The sequence below is a fragment of the Otolemur garnettii genome, unplaced genomic scaffold (genome assembly GCF_000181295.1).
Source record: "Otolemur garnettii isolate 467f Iridium unplaced genomic scaffold, OtoGar3 scaffold00002, whole genome shotgun sequence".
Taxonomy (NCBI): Eukaryota; Metazoa; Chordata; class Mammalia; order Primates; family Galagidae; genus Otolemur; species Otolemur garnettii.
The window spans coordinates 28212480-28238720 of record NW_003852397.1 but is presented as its reverse complement, the minus strand read 5'-3'; the positions used below and the strand labels follow the sequence as shown (position 1 = coordinate 28238720).

At 38.6% G+C, this 26241-nt stretch overlaps 1 protein-coding gene across 1 annotated transcript in view; it reads right to left on the bottom strand.

Moving 5' to 3' along the window:
- The window catches only part of ERC2 (ELKS/RAB6-interacting/CAST family member 2), a 976082-nt gene that overhangs the window by 563586 nt on the left and 386255 nt on the right, over positions 1 to 26241 (bottom strand). The window contains exon 7 of the mRNA XM_012805132.1: positions 8849 to 9016. Within this exon, the coding sequence (XP_012660586.1) occupies positions 8849 to 9016 (168 nt within the window). The remainder of the gene's footprint in view (positions 1 to 8848; positions 9017 to 26241) is intronic.

The following is a 26241-nucleotide window of genomic DNA, read 5'->3' as shown; positions in this document are numbered from 1 at the left end:
GTGGCTCTAGCAAGCAATTCTGGGCCCACCCATCACAGGTGCCTGGGGCAAGGAACTCCTCCGCTGGCCCCCGTGGGGTGTGCGTGTCTCTAGAAGGCTGTTTGGGGTCTGCCTGGAACGGAGGACTCTTCCGCCACTGCCCGTAGGACACCCGTGGCACTAGCAAGCACTTCTGGGCCCACCCAGAGCCCTGGAGCGGAGATCTCCTTGGCTGCCTGTGGTGCGTTCTGTTTTCTTCATGAAGGCATCCCATGCTATAGATTTCCTCCTTAAGACCTCCTTTGCAGTATCCCACAGGTTTTGATTGCTTGCAGCTTCATTATAATTTTATTCAAAAAATCTAATGATTTCCTTCTTAATCTCTAAAAGTCAACCTTCCATTTGATCCTGCAATTCCATTACTAGGTATACATCCAAAAGAACAAAAATCATTTTACCACAAAGATATCTGCACCAGAATGTTTATTGCAGTTCAATTCCTAATTGTCAAGTCATGGAAATGACCTAAATTCCCATCATCCCTTGAATGGATCAACAAATGGTGGCATATGTATAGCATGGAGTACTATACAACCATAAGAAAAATTGAAGACTTTAAATCATTTATGTTTACCTGGATGGACTTGAAACACATTCTTCATAATAAAGTATCTCAAGAATGGGGGAAAAAATCCAATGTACTCAATACTAATATAAAACCAATATATAAACAAGTGCATGTCCACACAAATATAGCCTAGTGAGGGGAAAGGAAGAGGAGGGAGAGAGGTGAAGAGTGGAGAGTGGTTGGAGGGTGGGCAATTGGCAGAATCTCATCTAGTACACACAATGTCAGGGAATTCAGCATGTACCCTGGATGAAGGGCTCCAACTATGACTTGAACATTACTTTGGAAGTGAGAACAATGTAACATAAAACTCTGTACCCTCATATTAATTTAAAATAAAAAAAAATTTTAAATGAAGCACGAAATCAAGTCAGTGGCTTAGAATGGTACAAGAGAAGTCTTTCAGGGAAAAAATAAACAGAAATCAAAGGGAACCACAACCTTTCTTTATTCTACATATAGATTAAGGAATTTTAAAATCTAGACATGGTATTTTATTTTGAGTAATGTAATTAGTTTCCTATATATATATTTTTAATTGTATTACCTAGTGGCTGCATCTCTGCTAGTTTGGTCTTAAAAACTGGCATCCTTATGTATTAACCTCAGGTAAATTGCTCAAATTATAGTTTATCTAATCCCTATAAATTAATAATCCCATTTATCTCACAAGGGAGGCAGGATCATAGCCTGGGAAAACACCAGAAAGATGTGGTAGTTAAGAATAGCTCCATCTCATTTCTGCCATGTCTATCTGAGCAAGTTCCTCTCTAAACCTGTCTCTCCTTTTAAAAATGGGGATAATATGATAATTTCTATAGGCCATTAGGTTTGTTATGAGAACTCATAACTTGCAAAGCCCCAAGTGCAGTGTCTGATATTACAGTAAGGGTTTAATCAATAGCAGATAATAATTTTATTATATAAATTATCATTTATATTGTACTAAGTGGAAGTGACCATGTATAATCAGCAATTTAATGTGAGGCAAGGAACTGGCAGGGACCACTATAGGCATTGCTTCAGACACTGCTTTGACCATTGTTAAAAGCATTGCTGAATTGTGCAGACATTGACTGACTGACTCAAGAAGTCTCAAAAGAAAGTTTCCACCCTGATCAAAACAAGATGAAGGGCAGGACAAGTTCTAAGCAGCTAGAACCAAGATAGCAAAGAAATTAATCACCTCTTGACCTTACATATTTACACCTCATTACTATAAACGTTTCTAAGAAAACCTTCCGTTCTCAAAATGCACCTGACACCATGACACTCCCTATTTGGCCATATATAATCAAGAGCAGCAAGTCACCCTAATTTCAGAAAAACACTCTGCCCCTTCCCAAGAAATAACACGAATATTCTGCCCCTTGTTTAGCCCACAATTAAGCTGGGGTAAAAGTAACCATGGGCCAGATCTCCTCTCCAGAGAAAACTAGCCCATAGAGTAGACTTTCTATAGTTTCTTAATAAATCCCATTTTTATCTTAGACTGTCAGCTTGCTCCTGAATTCCTGTGCAAAGCCAAGGACCCACGTGGACCTTAAGAGTCACTTTCCTATGTCAATTCTAAAACTCTCATACAAGATTATGCCTCTAGCAATCTATTAATTTAGAAGTAAAACTGGTGAAGGAAGTACTCTTTTTGTAGAATAAGACAACATTCTCAATAAATGCCACATTTTCTTTATATTAAAAAGGAAAATGAAGGAAGAGTGGCTAAGCTCCCATTCTCAAATCTTCACCCCTTTTTACCTTCCCAGAGTAAGGGAACCAAGCCTGGAGGTGTTAGGTGTGGGTAGAGCAAGTCATTCCCTCATCTGTTTTATTATTCATGAGAAGGTTCCATCTTGCAGCCTACACAGAACATGCTGTGCTGGGAACAAGAGTGGGTTTGACATTTCACTGGGGCAACTGACTTTCCTCAGCGCTAACAATATCCTTGGGCTAGAAGTGGATCTCAACGTGATTTCTCCTCTTCAATTTCTCATTCATGAAAATTTGCTGAGTTCACTTATTCACCCAATGCATACTGATCAAGGACCATTGCATACCAAGAATTCTGGCAGGAGCTGGAAGTATCTTGACAATCATGGTTGGGGCCCTCAAGCCCTGAGAGGAAAGTCAACATTCACCAATGGGATGCATAATTCTAAATGGAGCTAAGAAACAGCTTGGAGTGTCAGCAAAGACTTCCCTAAGTGATATAAGAACTAAGTGGAAAGGTCAGGTGTAAAGCTTAGAGCCACATTTCTCAGACTCTTTTAAAGGAAAGTTCCTGTGAGATCCTGCCAACGAGAGGCAATTGTGTCAAATTTGTTCCAGGACTCTGAATCCTGACTGGCAACCTGATGTGGGAGCAGAGGGAGGAAGGTGAGAGTGAGCAGCCAGGTAGAAACAACACCTGACCAGACAAACACTCCCAGTTAGGAAATCACAGTGGTGTTTGCATTTCCCTGCTCTCCTAGAGCAGTCTTGGTTCTTGATCAACCCCCAGTCAGGTTCTATAAACCTGATACTGGGACTCTAGATATTCTTGCAACAAATTCCCTTCTGCTTGAGGTAGCCAGAAGTGGCTTCTGCTGTTTGCATCCAGCAGGTGGTTGGCTTCCAGTAAGATGCCTTCTGTTGCTCTCCATGACACCTGTTTAGGATTATGCAATTTTGTCTCCCCACCCAGACTGGTAGCTTCATTGGAGAACATCTTATTTTTTGTTGGAACTCCAGGTCCTAGAGTGGTGACTGGCAGACACACGGAAGCACTCAGTGAATGCAAAATGATATGATTTTGGACACATTCAAAAAATTAGGAGGTTTGCCAGTAGTAAGTATAATAGTTCAAATAGATGTTTAAACACCAAGAAAGAGCTCAATTGAGTCAAAAAATCTTTCACATCATAGTTCAATTTTAAACTGACAGGGTTGAATTTTAAACTGACATGGTGAGCTCTGTGTTCTGTAGCCATCTTCTCAGATTTTTACTTTTTTTTTTTAGTTTTATAAATCTCACGAGGAAACTTAGTACTCTAATAGTATCCTTTAACCCTGAGCTTATCACCATTCAGAATTTTCACCACCACGCTTCCAAATCGGGACAGTAAAGCAGCTGATGCAAGCAGACCCATATACAATACCCCAGGGAGCCAAATCCACAGGCCCCTGCCTGCCTTCTCCACCTCCCAAAGCAGCTATGGAGTTCAGGAGACGTCCAGTAAACATGGCTTCCAGAGAGATCACCATCTGTTTTTCTATCCCTAATAAAAAACTTCTGCTCTATAAATTCACATTGCTTATAGGACTGAAGCCTAGAATGAAAATGGAGATAGAATTTTTGTCCAATTTTAATGGCTTTTTAAAAACCATTGTTTGGGTATCAAGATTTGGTGATAGAATCTATGAGCTGCGTAATAGTCTGAATTTGATCTGGTTCACATAGAGCTACCGTGTCCTCAAATCCTGGACATTATACACTTCCAAATGCACAATGTCATCAAGGTTTTATGACATTTCCTATAAAAACTCAATAGTCAGGTAGCACTTCATCATCTGCAGTTTGCAAATTCAAACTTAGGAACCGAAGACCAAGGCTACAGCATAAAACCAACACTGCTCTTCTGATGCCGGTGTCACAACCACGAGGGGATATTCCACCAGACACTTTTCATACATGCAGGTTTTTGTTTCCTACTAAAAGAACTCCATATCTTAGAATTATAGAGCAGAGCCAAAAATAAGATCATGGGGATATAAATCCAATCTGGGTGATCTCATCTTGTTACAAAATCTTGATCATGGAGGTCCTGCCACCTGGGATTGTCTATTTGTTCAGCCTCACTTCCTTCCTCATGTGACCAAGTGCTTAGAGCATCATGTCCACCCCTGTCTCCATGGCTTACTGCTGTGAACCAGAGCTCTACAAAGTACAAGCCTAGTTTCACCAGATTAAACATGACTAGGAAAGGAGCATACCTTGTTCTACTGGCATCAAAACACACAGCAGGTTGCAAAAGAGTCTATGAACAAGAGATATGAATCCTGCACCTTTGACACTGACAGGGCATTACTCTTCCCTGCCACCACACCCTAATCCTAAAGCTGTTTCAATCCAGTCCTGCCCTAGAACAGACAATTATGCTAAATGTGGTCTAAGCTCCAAAGAGGCTCCAGCCCCAAAGACAACATCTCATTGGACCATTACCTTCGGTATTATTTCCACATCTTGAGTCGGTTTCTAAATCTTTTGTATTACTTCTCTAGGGATTATTTTTCTTTCACATTGCAGGTATAAGAGAGATCCTGCCACTTTATTATGTTGCCAGAGGTTTTATTTCCTCCTCAAATGTATCAGTAAATACTCTGTCACAAGACTTGAAGCTGAGTTACCTCTCCAAATATGCATGAAATCCTTCCAAATCCATTATCTGTATGACTTAAATAAGTGAAATCATGATCCCGTTGCCAAAAGGAGTCATAATATACAATGGACTTTGTTCTAGAACTTCCCAACTGGTTCTCAAAACTTTGAGTCTGGATGTGGGGGAAAGTTTAACATTTTGCAAAATGTTTGCATCAGCAAAATTGGCCATTTGTCACTTAGGCATTCAAAGTGCCACCCCAAAATTCTTACCAAGAAAATTGTTGTTATATCTCAAGAACAAAAGCACTTAGTCTCAACTCCTGACAAAACAAACAACTATAATATTCTTTCTCAATTCACTCTCATGCTCTTCTGAGGTCAAAGGAAAGTGATGCTTATTCTCTTAATTTACATCAATCATTTTATTCTATTTTCCCCCAGAAAAAATTATATCTAGACTGTGCGACCTTGCACAAGCTTACCAAAAGCCTTGATATCGCTGTACCTTGGATTTATAATCGTACCTATCTCACTATTTATTCCCCAGAGTAAATAGTGCACGTAGGAAGCATTGTGGAGTAACCAGCATACAGTGTTCAATATAAGTTCAATAAATGTTATTATTTTGTTGTTATTTGCTGCTAGAGATTTATTTTTTTATTTTTTGAGACAGAGTTTCACTTTGTCACCCTGTGTGGAATGCTGTGGCATTATAGCTTACAGCAACCTCAAACTCTTGGGCTCAAGTGATTCTTGTGCATCAGCCTCCTAGGGGGCTGGGACTACAGGTACCTGCCACAATGCCTGGCTATTTCTTAGGGACATGGTCTCATTCTTGCTCAGGCTGGTCTCAAACTCCAGGCAATCTAACCCCCTTAGCCTCCCAGAGGCTGGGATTATAGGTATGAGCCACTGTGCTCGGCTGCTGCTGGAAATTTTTAATGAAAAGTCTTATTTTGAATCTTTAGGATGTGCTCCAAGATCCACTGCTAAAACTGTCTCTCTGTTCATCCCACCTACCCTAAGCAGCCCCATTGACTCAAGGGTTCTTAGTCTTCTCTGCCCAAGTCTCTTTTAATGATATATATCAATAAGCTGGTATGCAAGAGGGGAATCTAATGACCAGGACTTTGTGCATGAAGATCTCTACAGTTTGATAATATGATCAAACTGTCAATATCCTAAGAATTCCAAACAAATGCAGGATCTCTCCTTTTCACTCTTTGGTGAAGTTTCTAAGATTTGGTTTAAATCTAACTTTATTTTTTAAGTGTGAGTCACACTAATCTGTACATGAATGTACCATTGAGACTTCTGGTTGAGCCTAACACACAGGAATGCACTGGGAAGAGGCTGGCTGGATCTCAGAGTTGAGGACAGACTAAAGAACTCACTTAAGAAAAGGCAGAAGCACAAGCAGGTGGGAGCTCTAGGAATTTGTTGACATCATCATCACAACTTTGCCATAGAACAAAAGGAGTGCTATACCTCTGTCCTTGAGACAACTCTACAGGAAAGAGTGTTCCTAGCAGTAAGGGGTAAGCACGTAACTAATTCTGGCCAACCAAATGTTCCTACCCAAGATGGTAACTCCGGAGCAAGTTCACTCATTCACTCATTTATTCATTGTTCATTCAACAAATCTTTATTGAGCACGTATACCTTCTGTGTACTAAAGATGTCATAGTAGGGGGGAAAAGCCTGCCCTCCTAGAATTTATATTCTAGTAATATAGCAAACAAATTTTAAAAAACACATATCTGTCAGATGATAAATTCTACTTAGAAAAATAAAACTGTATAAGGGAATTCAAAAGTTGGGAATGGGAGTAGCCATGCTATCGTATGCAGGATGGGCAAAGGCGGCCTGTAACAAAGTACCATTTGAGTTGAGACCTGGAAGCAGCAACGGCATAAGCCTCACAGCTATTTACAGAAGTCCTGCCCAACAGACACATAATGTGAAGCACATAGGTCACTTGAAGCTTTCTGGGAGATGTGTTAAAAAAACAAAAAGAAACAAATGAAATAAATTTTCACAATATATTTTATCAGATATGCCCAAAATATTTTCATGATACAAAAAATGATTCATGAGAGATCTTGTATTCTTTTTTTCAAATTAAGTCTTCTAAATCTGATGTGTATGTCACCCTTGCAGCCTATTTCAACTCGAGACCTTAACAGCCACACAGGGCTCATGGCTACCACGTTGGGCAGTATGAGTTAAGGGTCAGAGTGTTTCCACAGAGGCCCCAGCATAGGTCAGGCCCTGAGAGAGCACGCCTGATGTGTCTGCAGAAGAGCACAAAATGAGTGTCCCCAGGAGCCTATGTAACATGAGCAAAGTGGGAAGGGGCGAGATGGAAGATCCAACTGGCCAGAGGGAACCTAATCACACAAGGCGCCGTGAACGCTGCTGTTACCCTGTGTTACAACGACAGTCACTGAAGATGGGGACAGCTGCACAGGGCCCTGTGCTTAATGCCCTGCTATTTCTTTTTTTTTTTTTTTTTTTTTTTTTATTGAACGGTAACTATGTACATTAATGCACTTCTGGGGTACAGTGTGGGGTCTTCACATGCAATCTGAAATACTTCCATCAACTGGTCAACACAGCCTTCATGTCATTTTCTCAGTTATTGCTTTAAAACATTCACATTCTACTCTTAGAAAGATTCACCTGTACCCCTATAAGGTAAACCTCAGAAGTAATCCCTCCAAACTCCCTCCCTCCACCCATTACCCCCTCCCTTCTCCCTCCCAATGCCCTGCTATTTCTATGGAGAAGCCCCACCTTTATATCATGCACTGGGCCCCACAAACTGCATAGCTAGTTGTGACTGGTTAGTTTTTATCAGAGAGTGATGTGAACTGTTTTATGCTTTAGAAGGGTTACTCCTGTTTCTGGGTTAAGAACAGGCATCAGAAAACATAGGGGTGGAAACAGGAAAAACCACAAGGTTGCTCTTGATCTATACCAGGTGGGAGGTAATGGTGGCCAGTGACGCCAAGAGTGGGGCAGTTGGTTCCATGCTGCAGTGTGGTGCTGGGCCACATGCCTGTCAACAACGCATACCGGCCAGGGTCCGCCACTGACTTCTGCCCAGTGTCCACACTGGGTGCCTGTTCCTCTGAGAGAACCTATATCTTTCCAGCACATTTTCTTTTTCATAAAAGAGCAGGTAATGGTTTCTCTTCTAGCCCACTTTTTTCTAGAAGAAGGCAGTCACACAATGGTTCCCACAAAACTGTACACAGCAGCAAGTGGGAATTTTCCAAAAGAAAATTGGGGTGCTGCCACAAAATCAGGGTCTCCTATAATGGAGAGAATGACCTGATGGGAGAAAGGGCTCTAACAAAGCTCAGCATCGGCTGGATTCAATCAGTGTGGCTGGAACAAGTTCTTTCCATCAATTTCAATTAACCAATGGGTGTAAACGCCAACCTCTCTCCAAATCAACGCTAGGTTTGGCATAACAGGATCTACTAAAGATTATATGAATATGAAATGCATCTAAAACACATTTAAGACCCACAAAATACTCTGCTAACTCTCAGTAAGGGAAGAGGAAACATTAACCAATTTGGGGGGATCTTTTATTATTTCTGATTTATGTTCAAATTGGTATAATTACCTCTACGTTTTGGCTGACGAATGAAAAAACAATCATCACTGTTTACTTGCTAGATAATCAAATAGAAAATTCATCAAGCCATGTAAAAAAAAGATGTGCTACAACTACCAGTAAGTAAAAGGTTTATACTTCCTAGTCTAAAATTCTTAAAAGATACTTTATCTTCCATGCGCTCAAAATTTTTCTGAAATGACAAAACATGAATGATTCTAACTCCCAACTTAAAGGGCTTCGGGGAGCTACTCACCTTTTTCTGAAGAACATTGATTTTTCTTTCCTTCACTTCTAACATATCTTTCATGTCACGGATCTCTCCAGCCAGGGTCCCCTTCTCTTCTGTGAGATCCTGCAGCTGTTTTGTTTTTTTATTGAGAAAAGATTCTTTCTCTTCCAGGCGTAACCTCAGTGCATCTACCTGAAATCAGGAAAAAGAAAGAAGGCTGTGGGTTTCACAAAGAAGTTAGGTGGTGCCCTTGGTTGGGGGAAGCAGGGGACAGACGTGTGCCTCCTAAGCACAGCACCTTCGAGCCCGCACTCGTGGGGCTCACCATGCATTTCATAGTCTCTATCTCTCTTAATTGTAATTTTAATTGTAAACATTCTTGGGTGGCGCCTGTGGCTCAAAGGAGTAGGGTGCCAGCTCCATATGCCAGAGGTGGCAGGTTCAAACCCAGCCCTGGCCAAAAACTGCAAAAAAAAAAAAAAAAAAATTGTAAACATTCTTTACAAATACAAGGCTTCTATGAAATAAGACATTATGTATATTTTTATGGGTTTTTTTCTCACTTACAGGAAACAACATGTTTGTTTAAGCTGGGAAATAGAGAACAATACTACTCCATGGCTCCAACAGCTCAGAGAGGGTAGAATACTGCTCCTGCTCTGCAGCACCCCCGGGAAGAAGGAAAACATGATGAGCCACATCCTGAGCCTGACGTCTGCAGGAACAAAACTGACACGTAGAAAATGTTCCTAAATATGAAAAGTAGTGGTGCCAAGAGGAAGTTAGTGCTGCTGAAGGAAGAGAATGACGTGGAAATGGAATACCCATTCTCCAGCTTTGTGAAAGAAGGCCTTGCAAACACTTTTAAAGAAAAGAAAGACAAAAGATATTAAAAAATCCTTCTTTGTATCTTAGCCCCAAAATTAGAAAATTATAATTCCTGATTTTTCAATGTCATTAATGAAAGGAGAAAGCATAAGCTTTATTTATTTATTTTTTTGAGACAGAGTCTCACAATGTCGCCCTGGGTAGAGTGCTATGCCATCACAGCTGACAGCAACCTCAAACTCTTGGGCTTAAGTGATTCTCTTGTCTCAGCCTCCCAAGTAGCTGGGACCCCAAGCACCCGGCTATTTTTTTGTTGCAGTTGCCATTCTTGTTTAGCAGGCCCAGGCTGGGTTTGAACCCTCCAGACTCGGTGTATGTGGCCAGCATCCTACCCACTAAGCTACAGGCACCGCCCCCAAGCTTTATTTTTTATTTAACATTTCGAAGACATGTGCAAAAAAATTTCTATTTCTGGATTACTCATACTAGATCACAGGGGGAAAAAAATCACTAGGGTACTTAAACAATGAAACAATCCAAACAATATAAAGACAATAAAAAGACCATTTTAGAAGTAATCCTCTATAGTCTTTTAAAATTCTGCTTTATTGATCTATAATATCATTTTTACAACTGTGTTTAGGAATGCCCACTAATCTAGTCTTGAAAGAAGCGGTGACAAACACTTTATTTGAAGGGATATTGTCTTTATTATTAATAGACTACAAGACTTCCAAGGAAATTATTCCCAGCTGAACATTTACATTTACTATATTATTCCCACAAATTTACTTTTTTATTGGATGTAAAAAAAAAAATTAGAACCCTTTAGGACAATTACTGTGCTGCCACTTCAGCAGATATTACTGTTATGGTCTGAATGTTGGTGTCTTCCAAAATTCCTATGTCAAAATCAAATTCCCAATACAACAGTATTAAGAGGTGGGGGGCTTTAGGAGATGATTTGGTCTTGAGCACAAAGTGCTCATGGATGGGGTTCAATCCCTTCTGAAAGAGGCCCAGAGTAATTCATGCACCCCTTCCAAGACACAGGATACAGTGAAAAGGTCCCATGTATGTAGCAAAGAGTGAACCCTTACCAGACACCCAATCTGCTGATGTCCTGACCTGGACTTCCCAGCTTCTGCTAATCAGATATACACTTTTGTTCTTTACAAGGCAGCCTAGGTACTTTGTTACAGAATCCTTAACAAACTAAGACAACCACCATGATTTATTTTTTCTGGATCATTAAAGACACCTTACATGTGATCATACATCAAAGTCAGGTTTATAACCACCAATGGTTTCCAGCCATTAACTCCTCAAGGATCTGTCCTGGTTATTTTGTGAAGAAATGTACAAAATAATGCATAGTTAGTTCCTTTGACATGGGAAAGGAATATACTATGTTTATGACAACAAATCAAAATTAAATAAGATCACACAGTGGGTCTAAAATATGTGTGCAGGAACTGATTTTACAGAGACGTTCATAGTAACCCTGTCATAATAGATCACATGGAAAATAATCCAAAGGTCTACGGGCAAGTGAAAGGATAAACAACACAGTGGTGTATTTCTATGGACTACCATTTAATCATAAAAAGGAATGAACTACTTACACACGCAACACAGATGGATCTCTGTGCCAAGTGAAAGCATCGAGAAGATGGACTGCTCATGCTATTTCCACTTCTATGAAATTTTAAAAGAGATAAGACCAAACTATGGTGAGAGAAGTGACAGCCATGTTTGGCTGGGGTGGGAGGGGCAAAGGACTAATTAAAGGGCCAGGAGGGAATTTTTTTTGGTGAGGGACAGTGGAGAGAGGTTACATGGTATACAGATTAATCAAAATTCACTGAATTATACAGTTCAATAATTTATACTTCAATGTCAATAAAGTTGAAAAATATATGGGTATACAACTAAGAATTAACAAACATCTTATGATGATCTCTTCCTTGGAAAAAGAAAAACCAAATGAGATTTAAAAAAACCCAGCCTGGGGTGGCACCTACGGCTCAAAGGAGTCATATGCCAGAGGTGGCAGGTTCAAACCCAGCTCCAGCCAAAAAAAGAAAGAAAGGAAGGAAGGAAGGAATGAAAGAAAGAAGGAAAGAAGGAAAGAAAGGAAAGGAAAGGAAGGAAAGGAAGGAAGGGTTACTATATAACCTTGTTGGAAGAACAAAGAAGGATGGGTGACAGAGGGTAAACATGATGATGGGGTGTTGGGGTAACAAAAGGGTTTACTCTCTACCCTCCATACCAAGAAGGCAATACATAGTAGCTATATCAAAAATTAGGAAGTAGAGGCTGCCCCTGGAACACAGTGGTTACGGCACTGGCCACATACACTGAGGCTGGTGGGTTCGAATCCAGCCCAGGCCAGCTAAAACAACAATGACAAATGCAACAAAAAAATAGCTGAGCATTGTGGCAGGCACCTGTATTCCCAGCTACTTGGGAGGCTGAGGCAAGAGAATCACTTAAACTCAAGAGTTGGAGGTTGCTGTGAGCTGTGACGCCACAGGACACTACCCAGGGCAACAGCTTGAGACTCTGCCTCCAAAAAAAAAAAAAAAAAAAAAAAAAAAGAAAGTAGAGATGCAAGCATGATATGAAAATAATCAAACACAAGAAGTTAAAGAAGTTTGTTGTACTGGGGAAAAAGAAATGCAGCAAGGGAAAGTAGGTAGTTGCTATATCTTATAACCAATTTTATTGAACATTTCACTCCTTTGTACTACAGGCATGTAAAATTCAGATGAAAAGAAAAACAAAAAAGGACATAAGAAAGCCATAAGGAGCCAACAGGAACAATGCAGAGAGGACACGTTAGGTTTCAGGATACTTTAGGCCTGGTTCTGCTTCCACCCTGCTGTGAGGCTCAGAAAAAATCATTCTCATGTACTCCCACCCAGCCTTCCAACCTCAGTTTCTCTATGGGTAAAACAAAGATACTCGAACAAATAGAGCCTAAGATTTTATGATTTTGAAGACCGGAATCAGCCTTTGGTAGAATGTATCACAGAAAGATGATGATACGACGGAGAAAGAAAAGTTGTTATAGCAGATCTCCTTTTTCCACTTACCCCTTCCCAACAAAAAGATGCCTAAACTGTGTTCTAAAAGTCAAAGATGGCAGGGAGGTGGGTGAGTAGAGAGTTTTTCTGGTTTCTGGCCCGACGACGATGAGGATGATTCTGGGCAGTCCCAGTAGGGGAAGGGGTGATCACAGGTACACAGAGTCCCCAAGGCTGAATGGCCCTGGCTGCTTTACGAGACAGGATGGGCATTCTGTGACCAGAGAGAGTGAGAATAGCAGATTTCTCAAATATCAGAGAACTATGTCTCCTCTCAAATAAGAGCCATAGAGAAACAGGAGCTGAGAAGGTGAGAAGATACTCATGTCCTAGGCATCTTCTTTGTCCTAAATGGAAATTCATGCACTAAAGCTTAAACATTCCAGATTTCCAAGTGCCCTATCCTGTTTAGAGTTACCTTCATCTGTCAACCTAGAGTGGCAACACTACTTCTCTTTGGATTTTCATCATGTCTGGTAGAATAAAATATGATTTTGAGTTTATGTATAAAGAACAGTCATTTGGTAGAGTTTTAAAAATTACCAGGTCATGCCGAGCACTCTAGACTATAGCAGTGGTTATAATGAGTGGCAATCAATTGTAAATATTGGCACACAGGCCTATGAGGACTCAATGTGATTCTGAGAAGAAACCCAGGACTGTGGTCCCATCAGCCCCACATTCCAGCTATCAAAGCTGAATGGTCTCTATCTGCACTGAAGGAAATGACCAATATCCAAACTGTGATAGAAATAAATTATAGTATGGGAGGTAGTGAGTGGTGCTGGAGAGAGTTTAGAAAAAGAGACCATAATGATGAGAGAGAGAGAGTCAGGAGCTCTGAAAATTATTTGGTGTTGAGTGAAGAGGCAGAGAAAGGTATTCCATATTCCCATACATTGTAACATTTATGTCTCTACCTGATGTTGGAGTATAATCTAGACTGCAAGGCTTAACACTGTAACACCTTCTCACCACATGTGATCAGTGCTTTGCCGCATCTTCCTGAGCCCAGAAGAAATTAAAAAGCAACCCTAGCCATGAGAATACTTCTCCAGGAACAAAACAGCAAGCAAGGATGGTTGTGATCAACACACTGTTCATAGCACCCAAACTCAACGTGGCAGGAGGGCGTCTGTGCCAGCTGAGGTCTTCTTTGGGGGAGTTTATTTTCCATGAGCCAGAAAGCATGTACTTAACTTCAAAGGAATTTGGATCGTGCCCCTTCAATCACCTTCACTCTAACTTTAGAGCTTTGCACAGTCTCCTAGAATCAAGAAATGATACTTGAGGGCCTTTTTTTTTTTTTTTTTTTTGTTAAGAGAAAACTTTGACCTGAACCACATCCAATCTCAACCAGCATTAGCCCAGTTTGCAGTAAGCAAGTATGACATCATTTCTAAAGTCGAATACGAACTTCCAGATGGTGCAAAACCACATGCAGGCACACAGGCTGCCTGATTTACAAAAGTTTAAATTACAGGGATGAATACATTCTATTAAAAATTAGAATATGTAGTATCCATGGGTGGAATTAAAGTTCGTGTCACTGATATTCCAACTTCATTCAACAGTGTACATCATTTCAAAAAGAATCAGAAAGGCCTTGAAGTCTAGATTATATTCCAACATCAGGTAGAGACATAAAAGTTAAAATGTTTGGAAATATGGAATACCTTTCTCTGCCTCTTCACTCAACACCAAATAATTTTAAGAGCCCTTGACTCTCTCTCTTAAACTTTGGCAGTTGACTCAATAATAAAACTTGAGAAGCAAAAGCAACATCCTTTCCCAGAAAAACAAAACTGTATGATACACAGAAAATTAGAACTGCATGATGTAGTCGCTGCCCAAAGACCGATAAGGTTCAATTTCCAATTTTTACATGTGACTTAAGCACACGAAAACTAGCCACCTAATGTTAAAACTAGGACAATCTTTCCATTCTAGGAGAATTACTCATTTCCCTTTGATCCAGTTGTGTATGTGCATTGTGGGTGTGTGTGTACGTGAGAGAGAGAAAGAGAGAACATGTGACATGCGAAAATTTAACCTTTTATCTGGGCAGTATAAAATGTAAAACATTTGTTATCACTTCAGTTCCGGGTAATAACTTGAAAGAAAAGGGCCATGGCAACGAAATTGGTAAAAATTGCCAGAATCAGAGTGAAGCATTATTAATCTTCATGTCAGCACCCAGGAATCACAACCAGTTCCAGTGGTGAGGTATGTTTCTAGAAGGTTCCATAGCTGAGACCCCCGACCTTTCTGCTGTATTTTCAGTGAGCCCTCAGAAACAGGTCTAATGTTGTGACAGAGCACCAAGTGCTATTTGAGGCTCCATAAATAATTTTTTTTAAAAAATGGTTCATTTCAATCTTAAAATGACTATAGCAATACTTGAGAGAATAAAAAACACTTGAGAGAGTAAAATGAGCCACTTGAAAATTTTCACAGATTAAATACTACTTGCTTAACAACGCTTCAAAAATTGAATAAACATGCTATCACAAAGAACAACTTTAAAAGACAATGAAACCAGAAACCTCACAAAAGCCCCAGATATAGTTTTATTTCACATTCAATGTTTCATTTATTTGTTTTTCCTAATAGGAGACTTGGGTCAAGGGTATATTTGAATTTGATTCAATGTGAAATCATTCAAGTGGGAAGACATAGCTTTCAAACATACAAACACTAAAAATAACCTCAAACCTAAAACTTGCTGTGGTAGTAACCACTAGTTCTCACTCACACCCAACTCTTCTTTCCTTTGTGAACATAGGGAAGATCACACTTGCCAGCCCCCTTGTGTTTTAGTCACTAAATGAAGGCAGAAGTGAGGTATGACACTTCTTATCTCTGCCACCCCACACTCTTCCTCTTCCTCAGAGATTTGGAGGCCATGCTTCCCAGACGTTGGAGCTATAGGATGGGAGCACTTATGTAAGTCTGGACCTTCAAATGACCAAGAGAAGCAGAATTTCCCCCAACTAATTGCCAACCCCTAGCACTGGTTATGATGTACAGTATAATGTATTACACAGCTCAGAAATCATAATAACTTCCCCTGGTTTTGATAAAAAGTAGGCACCTTAGGGCAGCACCTGTGGTTCAAGTAGGGCAACGGCCCCATATACCAAGGGTGGTGGGTTCAAACCCAGCCGTAGCCAAAAAAAAAAAAAAAGTAGGCACCTTAAAACTAGAAACATTTGTCTTAGAGATTACCAGGAACCTAAAGAAATAGGGCCATTGTACCTCCCTCCACTCTTTCTGCAGGTAGGACCCTCTATTTCCCTCTCCTTTCCCCACAAATCCAAAAAAAAGAGAGAGAGAGAGAGAGAGAAAATGACAGAAAGCAAAGGACAGAGCTAAAAGTAAAGAGCTGTAGAACCTTGGGGGAATGAACACAGGGCTAACAATCAACACTTTGGAAAGAAGAGAGAAAGAGACAGAAGAGGAAAGGTCCCCTATGCTCATCGACTTGAGTTTCTCCTTGGATAAGCGAGTGGCTGAAGTGGATGTTCTGCAAAATACTTTGCACCTATGCAGTCAACTAACTCATAGCAACAGCCTTCCAAATGTGGAGATCATAACTTGGGCATCATAAGCAAAATGGGAACAATAACAATACTTCCTTCATCAAGTTATTTTGAAGATTAAACTAAATAACACAAGTAAAGCACTTAGCACCACGCCTGGCACCTCGAAACACTCAATAAAGTTTTGCTATTGTTATTAGATTTTATTATTCTGCTTTCCACAGCCTCTAATGCAGTGATTTATATACTGCAGGAATGTAATAAAGGTTGCTGATCAACAGCCCTCATGAAGAGTGGAGAACCAGCAAATAAGGTTTTGTGCTCTAACATATACCACAGTGTGATATTGTTTAATATTTACTTTCAAATATTTCAGCATACACTTTATGATGCATGTGTCAGTGTGAAGAAGTGTCCAGGTGGGTGGGTGGATAGGTGTATTTCCCAACTGGGAATAAATTCTGTATGGGTAATTAACTATGAAAGACTTTAATTAAAAGGGAACATTCTGGAGCCAGCTACCAAAATTGCCTAAATATTCTTTAAGTTTGATGGACACCAGAAATTAGTCAATTAATATAATTGACATGAGTCGTGCTCTCTCCTTGGTGAAGTGAGTAGTGTTTGAGATGTGTAGATGGGCTGGCAGTGTTGCACAGGCATGTCTGCTCTTTCAGGTGCAAGATTTAAGACTGTGTCCAAAATAAATATGATGCAAGCTACAATTGTATGTTTAAATTGTCTAATAGCCACATTAAAAAATAAAAACAGGCAAAATTAATTGTTAATAATACAGTTAATTTAATCTACTATATCTAAAATATTATTACTGAACAATCAATATCAAAAATATTGATGAGATATTTTGCAATTTTTTTGGAGTTGTCTTTTTACACTTTTTGCATACCTCAATCAGGATTTGCACATTTCAGGTACTCAATGGCCACATATGGCTCATGACTACCATATTGGACAGTGAAGGTCTATGACTCTAATTTAAAGTTCAAAAGTCTTTACCCTTAGAATGGATTTTTAGGACCAGAATTTCAATCTCCCTTGCATATAGATGATTCAGAGAGGATTTGGGCCCAACAGCAAACACAAGATTGGCTGATTCCTGTCACTGAAAATATCATCACATTAACTTAGAGTGAAGCTATCATGGCCTCAAAAGGACAAAGATTTGGAACTTTAGGGAGTGTTCAAAGAAACTGCAGGACTGTAATGTACAAACTAAAGGCAAGGTCATGGGGCAGGAACCCATCCAGAGCTTCCTTTCTCTAACCATCAGAGGCTAGCGATCTATACAAAAGAGAACAGAATAATTGTCCATGACCTTATTGGCTTGGTAATTTAGCTGGCATGCATCTTTCTGAAGTCTTGATGAAAAAAGAAGAAAGTGACCAGGTGTGATGGCTCATACCTATAATCCTGGCACTCTAGCAGGCCAATGTGGGAGGACTGCTTGAGCTCAGGAATTCAAGACCAGCCTGAGCAAGAGTGAGACCCTCATCTCTACCAAAAATAGAAAAAAATTAGCTGGGCCCCGTGTCTCATACCTATAGTTCCAGCTGCTTGGGAGGCTGAGCCCACGAGTTTGAGGTGTTGGGAACTAGGGCGATGCCATGGCACTGTAGCCTAGGGCAACAGAGTGAGATCCTGTTTAAACAACAACCCCCCCCAAAAAAAACAAGAAGGAGGAGGAGAAAGGAGAATCATCATTGCTTTCAAAATTCTTTCACATAAATATCTAATTATAGCAAAAGTTGCCTTTCAGGAAAAAAAAAAATGACCCTGAGCATCTGTACCTTCAAAACTTGGCTCTACAGAGGAGGCCTGTCCTCCTCTTATCTTATACTCAGTTAGGCCCTTCTACTCTTTGACTTCTGCAGCTATTTTGATTTCAGATTTCTCTTCTTTGGAGGTGACAGTAAGTAGAATTATTTATTCATTGATTTGATAAATATAAAGATCAATTTTGTGCCTAGCATTGTTCTAGATATGAAGAATACAGCCATTTATTTACTTTGTGGTTTTGATTTTTTGTTCATTTGCATAAACTTATGAGGTACAATTATAAGGGTGTTACATAGCTATATCTTCTATATAGCCATGTGAAGTAAGGGCTTTTTATTGTAACCATTACCTGAATAATATACTTTGTACCCATGTAATTTCTCATCATCCACCTCCTGCCGACCCCCATAGTTCTGTGTGGAACTGTCTATTATTTCATTCACGCTCGATGGCCATGTTATGTATACACATTATTTAGGTAATACTTATAAGTGAAAATATATCATATTTTTTCATTATGAGTTTTTTTACTTAAGATAATGGCCTCCAGTTCCATTAATGTTGCTACAAAAAACTGATTTCATTCATTTTCTGGATGAATAGTATATTATCTATACTACATATAATATTATCTCTATATACCACATTTCCTTTATTCAATCATATATTGATGGGCACTTGGGTTGATTCCATAGGAATAGGAAGGTGAATAGGGCTGCAATAAAGATATATGCCAGCAGATATCTTTTTGATATAATAATTTCTTTTCCTTTGAGTAGCTATCCCAGTGGTGGGATTGCTGAATCAAACAGTATTTATACTTTTATTTCTTAGAGAAATCTCCATGGTATTTTCCATAGAAGTTATACTAATTTATATTCCCACCAAAAAAGGATACAACTTTTTAACAAGACAATCAGATCTGTGATTTATTGAACTATATATTTGTGAGCAAATAAGTAGTATGCCAATATCATTAATAAACACAAGTTTTAGGATAAGAGAGGAGTAATACATATATAAAATCTAAGAACTTATACAACAGCCTTATAATGCTAAGTTCAAATTAGAAATGTTATGAACACATGATACATTTTCTCTTTCAAGAAATTATTTTTGGGTGGCACCTGTGACTCAAAGGAGTAAGGGGCTGGCCCCATATGCTGGAGGTGGCGGGTTCAAACCCAGCCCCGGCCAAAAACTGCAAAATAGAAAAAAAGAAATTATTTTTCCCAATTATATATATAAAAAAAATTATTTTCTAGTTTTGTTCACTAAAAAGGCTTAGGGAAAATTGACCACCTCAGTAGCAATGGGATCACACCCCAAATGCCCACATTGTGGTCCATGGAAATAATTCCTCACTATAAGAAACCCACGTTCAGGCAGCACCTATAGCTCAGTGGGTAGGGTGCCCACCACATACACCAAGCCTGGCGGATTCGAATCCACCCCAGGCCAGCTAAAGCAACAATGACAACTGCAACAAAAAATAGCTGGGTCTTGTGGTGGGTGCCTGTAGTCCTAGTTACTTGGGAGGCTGCGGCAAGAGAATTTCTTAAGCCCAAGAGACAGAGGTTACTATGAACTGTGACACCACAGCACTCTACCAAAGGCAACATAGTAAGATTTTGTCTCAAAAATAAATAAATAAACAAACAAACAAAAAGTCCACGTTCATTGTAGAAATGATTGACTTTGGGTCTGAGGCAGGAATGTCCAGGTGAGTACAGAATACCTTATTGAACCAGAAAGATAGGAATTTATTAAAGATTAATATAATCTTGTTACTGGCCAAAGATGGGACAATTTCATGCAGTTTTTCTTAAAAATTTGATTCTATAAGAAACAGACACTAGGGGACAGGAATGGAGGCTGGGATTATACCCTTTTCTCTTTGACTGCTGCATCTGCTTAGGAGCCAGAAGGAGGCTCTGCTTCAGTGGGCCAGAAGAAGACATGGGCTGCCACAACTGGGAGGGAGGTAAAAGACAAGGGCCACATAGCTGTGTCTGAGATAAAATCAGGAGACAGTTGGCAGAACTGAGGAGTTGCATGTGTGGAGGTGAAAGATCACTCCAGAGTTACTGGCTGGAAAAGCTCAGTAGTCAGTGGGATTATTGCCTATGCTGGAAAGTAAAGGGAGAAGAAGACTTGAGGAAAGGAAATGAGTCCAGGATTAGGCATGTGCAATTGGAGATGGCGGGGAAACATCCAAAAGGCAAATGTCTATATGGCCTGCAAGCTCCTGATACCTCAGAAGCTGGGCTGGAGTCTAATCTGCACGTGGATGATCAATCCTGTAATTATATTAGCATCTCTCCAGAAGGCAAATTAGGACAACATCTGCACATTGACAGATTCACTCCCATTTAAAAGCAGCTGTCAGAGACTAAAGTAACAAAAACATAAGGAGAGGACATATATACAGTTGAAAACCAAGAGAATTCCCTTTTCCAATAGAGCTCCTAGTTTTAGAATGTTTGTTATAAGGCCTCTTCCTCTATGGGTAAAAGGAGATTTGGTCATTTCAGTTAAGCCTTTCAGTCCTCCCAGACTAATTGATATGACTGATGTATTTATCCTCTTGTTGATCACTGCAGTCAACAGAGTGATGCTGAATGGGGGGCGGGGGGGAGGGCTATAATTATCCCTTTTTTCGTGTAGTGATTTCTTCTGGGAAGCAAAGGCTTAGACACTTGACAAGAGAAAAAAAAACTATATTCTATTTTAATATATTTAGACAGCACCAAGAGAAATAATAATAGCTACAACAATAGAGTGCTTCATCGTTGATAGTGCACCTTTTCTTTAGATTATGCCCACTCTATTATAAATTTTCAATTCAAAATATAGAATTCACGTATATCTAGTATTACATAACCATATGCTGTGCTTATAAAAGTTAAGTTACCATCGCCAGCTTGTTAATAACACAGTTGAGATTTTCAGGTTGTAAAGATGCATTTGTCTTACCTACCTGTCAAAAAATTATACCCAAGTCCCACATACCACCTACTTGAAGAAAACAATGCTGGGTTAAGAGTGCTTTGCATCACCTACATGGAAGAATTCATATCACACGTGGGTTAATAATCCAGCCAACTTTATAAAGCCTGTTTTCATACTTAAGTTTTTGGCTACTTCTTCCACTAAAATTAGGTGGTTTTAAATGACTAGTCCAAAGTTCAAAATTTAATGTTCAGTTCAGTTCCAGCAAATTTCTGAAAACACATGGGAATTGTAACTCATGTGTTAATACTTAAAAGTTTTCGTTAATAAAACTTCCAACACTAACCTTACCTCATTGAACTTACCTCACTGGTTTTTATGCTCACTATAAAACTATAGCTGTCATACTATTTTTGAATTACTACAAAAGGAAGTAAGCCATTCCAAAGTCAATGTTATTTTGCAACATGATGATAGTTATAAATTCAAAATACTTAAAACCAATTTGCAAAGCTATCAATCTTAGTACCTCCTAACATTTGAAAAGCCCATCTTCAAAACATTTACTATACAAAAAAAACAGGTTTGAGAAAACGCCATGTATCATTCACTTTCCCTTTAAGTAAGCACATTAAATTTTAAAATGAAATTTTTAACATAAAATTTAAAATATTGATCCAACTTAGATGTTCCACACAATTTCTAAACTATCTCTAAAGTCCAAAAAACTTAAAACACAGATAATTAAGTACTATGATTGAGTAATAGTTTAGTGATCTCAAGATCAGTGGTTTTCAATAAATCCAAACAAGTAATCTCCATCCAAGTATCCCTGAAGTGTTTGTTAATGACTAACAAATTTGGGATTGTAGTAATTTGACGTAACCTCATACTTTAGAGTCATGTCTTTCAAATGCTCCTGGAGGATGGGGAATTGTTCAAGGATCTATGAGTTTGCTGCAATAAATTTTTTATGTTATTTCTCCATTTCTTTTTCATGTTGTCTTTTCTTTTCTAGGATTGTCTCAAAACTACTTACAACCAAGGATTGCTAAGATATTTGTATATATGCCTTTGTGTTTGCCCTTAAGATTGCTTTGAGGTTAAAATGGAAAAAGCACAGAAGGACTTCTTATTTCTCTCAGATATTTCCTCCAATCTCAGCCACATAACATCATAGTAACTATTCAAACAAGGGGTTTATCAGCACTACAAATAAAAACAGCAATCAGTGAAGAAACTGGATCATCATACCACATCATTATACCAGTATCATTATTATAGTTCAGACATCTGGAACTAGCACCCAAGTCACTGCAGTTGGTATGACATTCATATCAAGTATAAATTCATGTGTAATACAAACTAGAAATTTGAGAGAAAATGGATAAATTTTTAGAAGCACCCGAATCAAGAAAGGGTAGAAACACTGAACAATGAGTAGCTAGACTGAAATAGTAATTAAAAACTCCTAACAACAAGAGAAAAAACCAAGGACCAGATGGATTCACAGTAAAATCTACCAGACTTACAAAGAAGAACTAGTACCTACTCTACTAAAACTGTTTTTATAACACTGAAAAAGAGGGAATCTTTCCTAACTCATTCTATGAAGCCAGTATCACTCTGATACCATACCCAGGAAAGGAAATGACAAAAAATAGAAAACTACTAACCAATATCCCTCATGAACATAAATGTAAAAATCCTCAACAAAATACTAGCAAACCAAAACCAATAGCATATTTAAAAGATAATTTACCATAATCAAGTGGGTTTCATCCCAGAGATACAAGGATGGTTCAACATATGCAAATCAGTAAATGTGATAAAAAGAATTAAAAACAAAAACCATATGACCATCTCAACAGATGCAGAAAAAGCATCTGATAAAGTCTAGCCCCTATTCATGATAAAAACCAACAAACTAGGCATAGAAGGAACAGACCTCAAATTATGAAAGCCACATTTGACAAACCCAGAGCTAACATCATACTGAATGGGGAAAAGGTGAAAGAATTCTAAGAACTAGAAGATAGCAAGAACGTCCACTGTTACCACTTATATTCAACATAGTAGAATAGCTCTACTATTCCAGCTCTGGAAACTAGAGCAATCAGGTAAGGAAATAGAAATAAGGTGCATCCAAATTGGGAAAAGGGAGATCAAACCATCCCTGTTTGCCAATGAGATACTCTTATATCAAGAAAACCCTAAAGCCTCCACTAAAAGTCTACTAGAATTGATACATTCAGTAAATTCTCAGGGAACAAAATTAGTGTACACAAATCAATAGCATTTCTATATAATAATAATAATAGTCAAGCTGAGAGTCAAATCAAATACTCAATACCATTTAAAATACCTAAAATATACATAATGAAGAAGGTGAAAGATCTCTACAGGGAGCACTACAAAACATCAATAAATACATTGCAGATGACACAAATAAATGGAAAAACATTTTTAAAATGCCTATACTGCCCAAAGTGATTTACAGATTTGATGTGTTTCCCGTGAAAATACCAATGTCATTTCTCATGGATCCAGAATAAAGAACTCTAAATTTCATACAGAACCAAAAAAGAGCCTGAATGTCCAAAGTAATCCTAAGCAAAAACAACAAATCTGGAGGCATCACATTACCTGACTTCAAATTATACTATAACACTATAGTAACTAAAACAGCATAGTACTGGTATATAGGTAGATATATACATAGATGAATGGAACAGAATAGAGAACACAGATATAAAGTCATAAAGCTATTACCAACTGATTTTACCCCCATAGGAATTTCTTTATTGAATAATTCTAATAAGAATGTTATTGTAGCCAGTAATTTTGCTGTTCAGATTTATTCTATTAAATCATAACTGCTTACATTAATGCATTTATGGGGTACAATGTGCTGATTTTATGAACAATTTGGTGCTTACATCAAACTGGTTAACATAACTTTCACTTTACTTATTTAAGACATTTATACTCTATATACTCTACTCTTAATAGTTTTGACATGTACTCTTGCATTGTGCACATTAGGTGAGGTCTCACCAAATACCCTCCTTCCCCCCAGCCCTCCCCCTCCCCTCACTTCTCCCTCCTCTTCCCTCCTTCTTTCTGGACAATAGTCGTGTTTTACCATTCATATCAAAGTGTAGGTGATTATATATTGGTTTCATAATAGTAATGAGTACATTGGATACTTTTTCTTCCATTCTTGAGATACTTTACTAAGAAGAATATGCTCCAGCTCCATCCAGGTAAACATAAAAGATGTGAAATCTCCATCTTTTTATGGCTGCATAGTATTCCATAGTATACATATACCATGGTTTGTTAATCCATTCATGGGTCGATGAGCACTTGGGCTGCTTCCATGTTTTGGCAATTATGAATTGGGCTGTAATAAACATTCTGGTGTAAATATCCTTGTTGTAAAATGATTTGGGGTCCTCTGGGTATATTCTTAGAAGAGGAATTACAGGACTGAACAGCAGGTCTATTTTTAGTTCCCTAACTGTTCTCCAAACTTCTTTCCAAAAACGATGTATTAGCTTGCATTCCCACCAGCAATGAAATAGTGCTCCCTTCTTTCCACATCCATGCCAACATCTAAGTTTGGGGATTTTTGTGATGTGGATTAATCTTACTGGAGTTAGATGGTATCTCAAAGTGGTTTTGATTTGCATTTCTCTGAGGATTAAAGATGATGAGCATTTTTTCATGTGTTTGTAGGCTATGTGCTTGTCTTCTTCAGAGAAGCTTCTGTTCAAGTCTCTTGCCCACAATGAAGTGGGGTTATATGTTCTTTTTTTACTAACTAGTTTGAGTTCTCTGTGAATTCTAGTTATCAGACTGGTGTCAGAAACATAACCCGCAAATATCTTCTCCCATTCTGAGGGCTGTCTGCTTGCTTTACTTACTGTGTTCTTGGTTGTGCAGAAGCTTTTTAATTTGATCAGATCCCAGTAATATATTTTTAGTGTTGCTTCAATTGTCCAGTGGGGGTGTCTCCTTATAAAATATTCCCCAAGCCAATTTCTTCAAGCATTTTCCCTGCACTCTCTCCTAGTATTTGTATAGTTTCATGGCTTAAGTTTAAATCTTTTATACAGTGAGAAGCAATTTTTGTTAATAGTGAAAGGGGAGGGTCCAGTTTCAGTCTTCTACTGGTTCCCAACAGTTCACCCAACTCCATTTATTAAATAGGGAATCTTTCCCCCAATTAATGCTTTTGATAGGCTTATCAAAGATCAAATGATGATAAGTGACTGGGTTCATCTATTGGTTCTCTATTCAGTTCCATACATCTACCTCTTTATTTTTGTACCAGTACCATGCTGTTTTGATCACTATAGAGTTATACTATAGCCTGAAGTCAGGTAACATGATACTTCCTGATTTGTTTTTATTTCTGAGTAATATCTTGGCTATTCGAGGTTTTTTCTGATTCCATATAAAACGAAGTACTATTTTTTTCAAGATCTTTAAAGTATGACAATAATGCTTTAGTAGGGATTGCATTATTACCAACTGATTTTGGACAAAGCAGACAAAACCATATGTTGGAGAAAGGATGCTCTATTCAATAAATGATGCTTGGAAAATTGGATTGCCACATGCAAAAGAATGAAACTGGATCCCTATCTCTCACCATATAAAAAAATTAACTCAAGATGGATTAAATATTTAAATGTATGGCCTGAAACCATAAAAATTCTAGAAGAAAACATAACTCTTCTGGACATTGGCATAAGCAAAGAATTTAAAGCTCAAACTCCCAAAGCAAATACAGCAACAATAAAATAAATGAATGGGACTTAAACTAAAAAGTTTCTGCACAGCAAGGCAAATAGTCAACAAAATAAATACACAGTTTATAGAATGGGAGAGAATATTCCCAAATACACATCCAACAAAGAACTAATATTCAGAATCTACAAAGAACTTAAACAAATCAGCAAGAAAAAAATAAACACATCAAAATGTGGGCAAAAGACATGAACAAATATTTCTCAAAAGAAGGCAAGACAAACGGCCAAGAAACATATGCAAATATGTTCAACATAAGGCCAGGCACAGTGGCTTATGCCTGTAATCCTAGCATTCTAAGAGGCTGTGGCAGGTGGATTGCCCAATCTCAGGAATTTGAGGCCAGCCTGAATAAGAGCAAGACCATGTCTCTACTAAAAAAAAAAAAAAA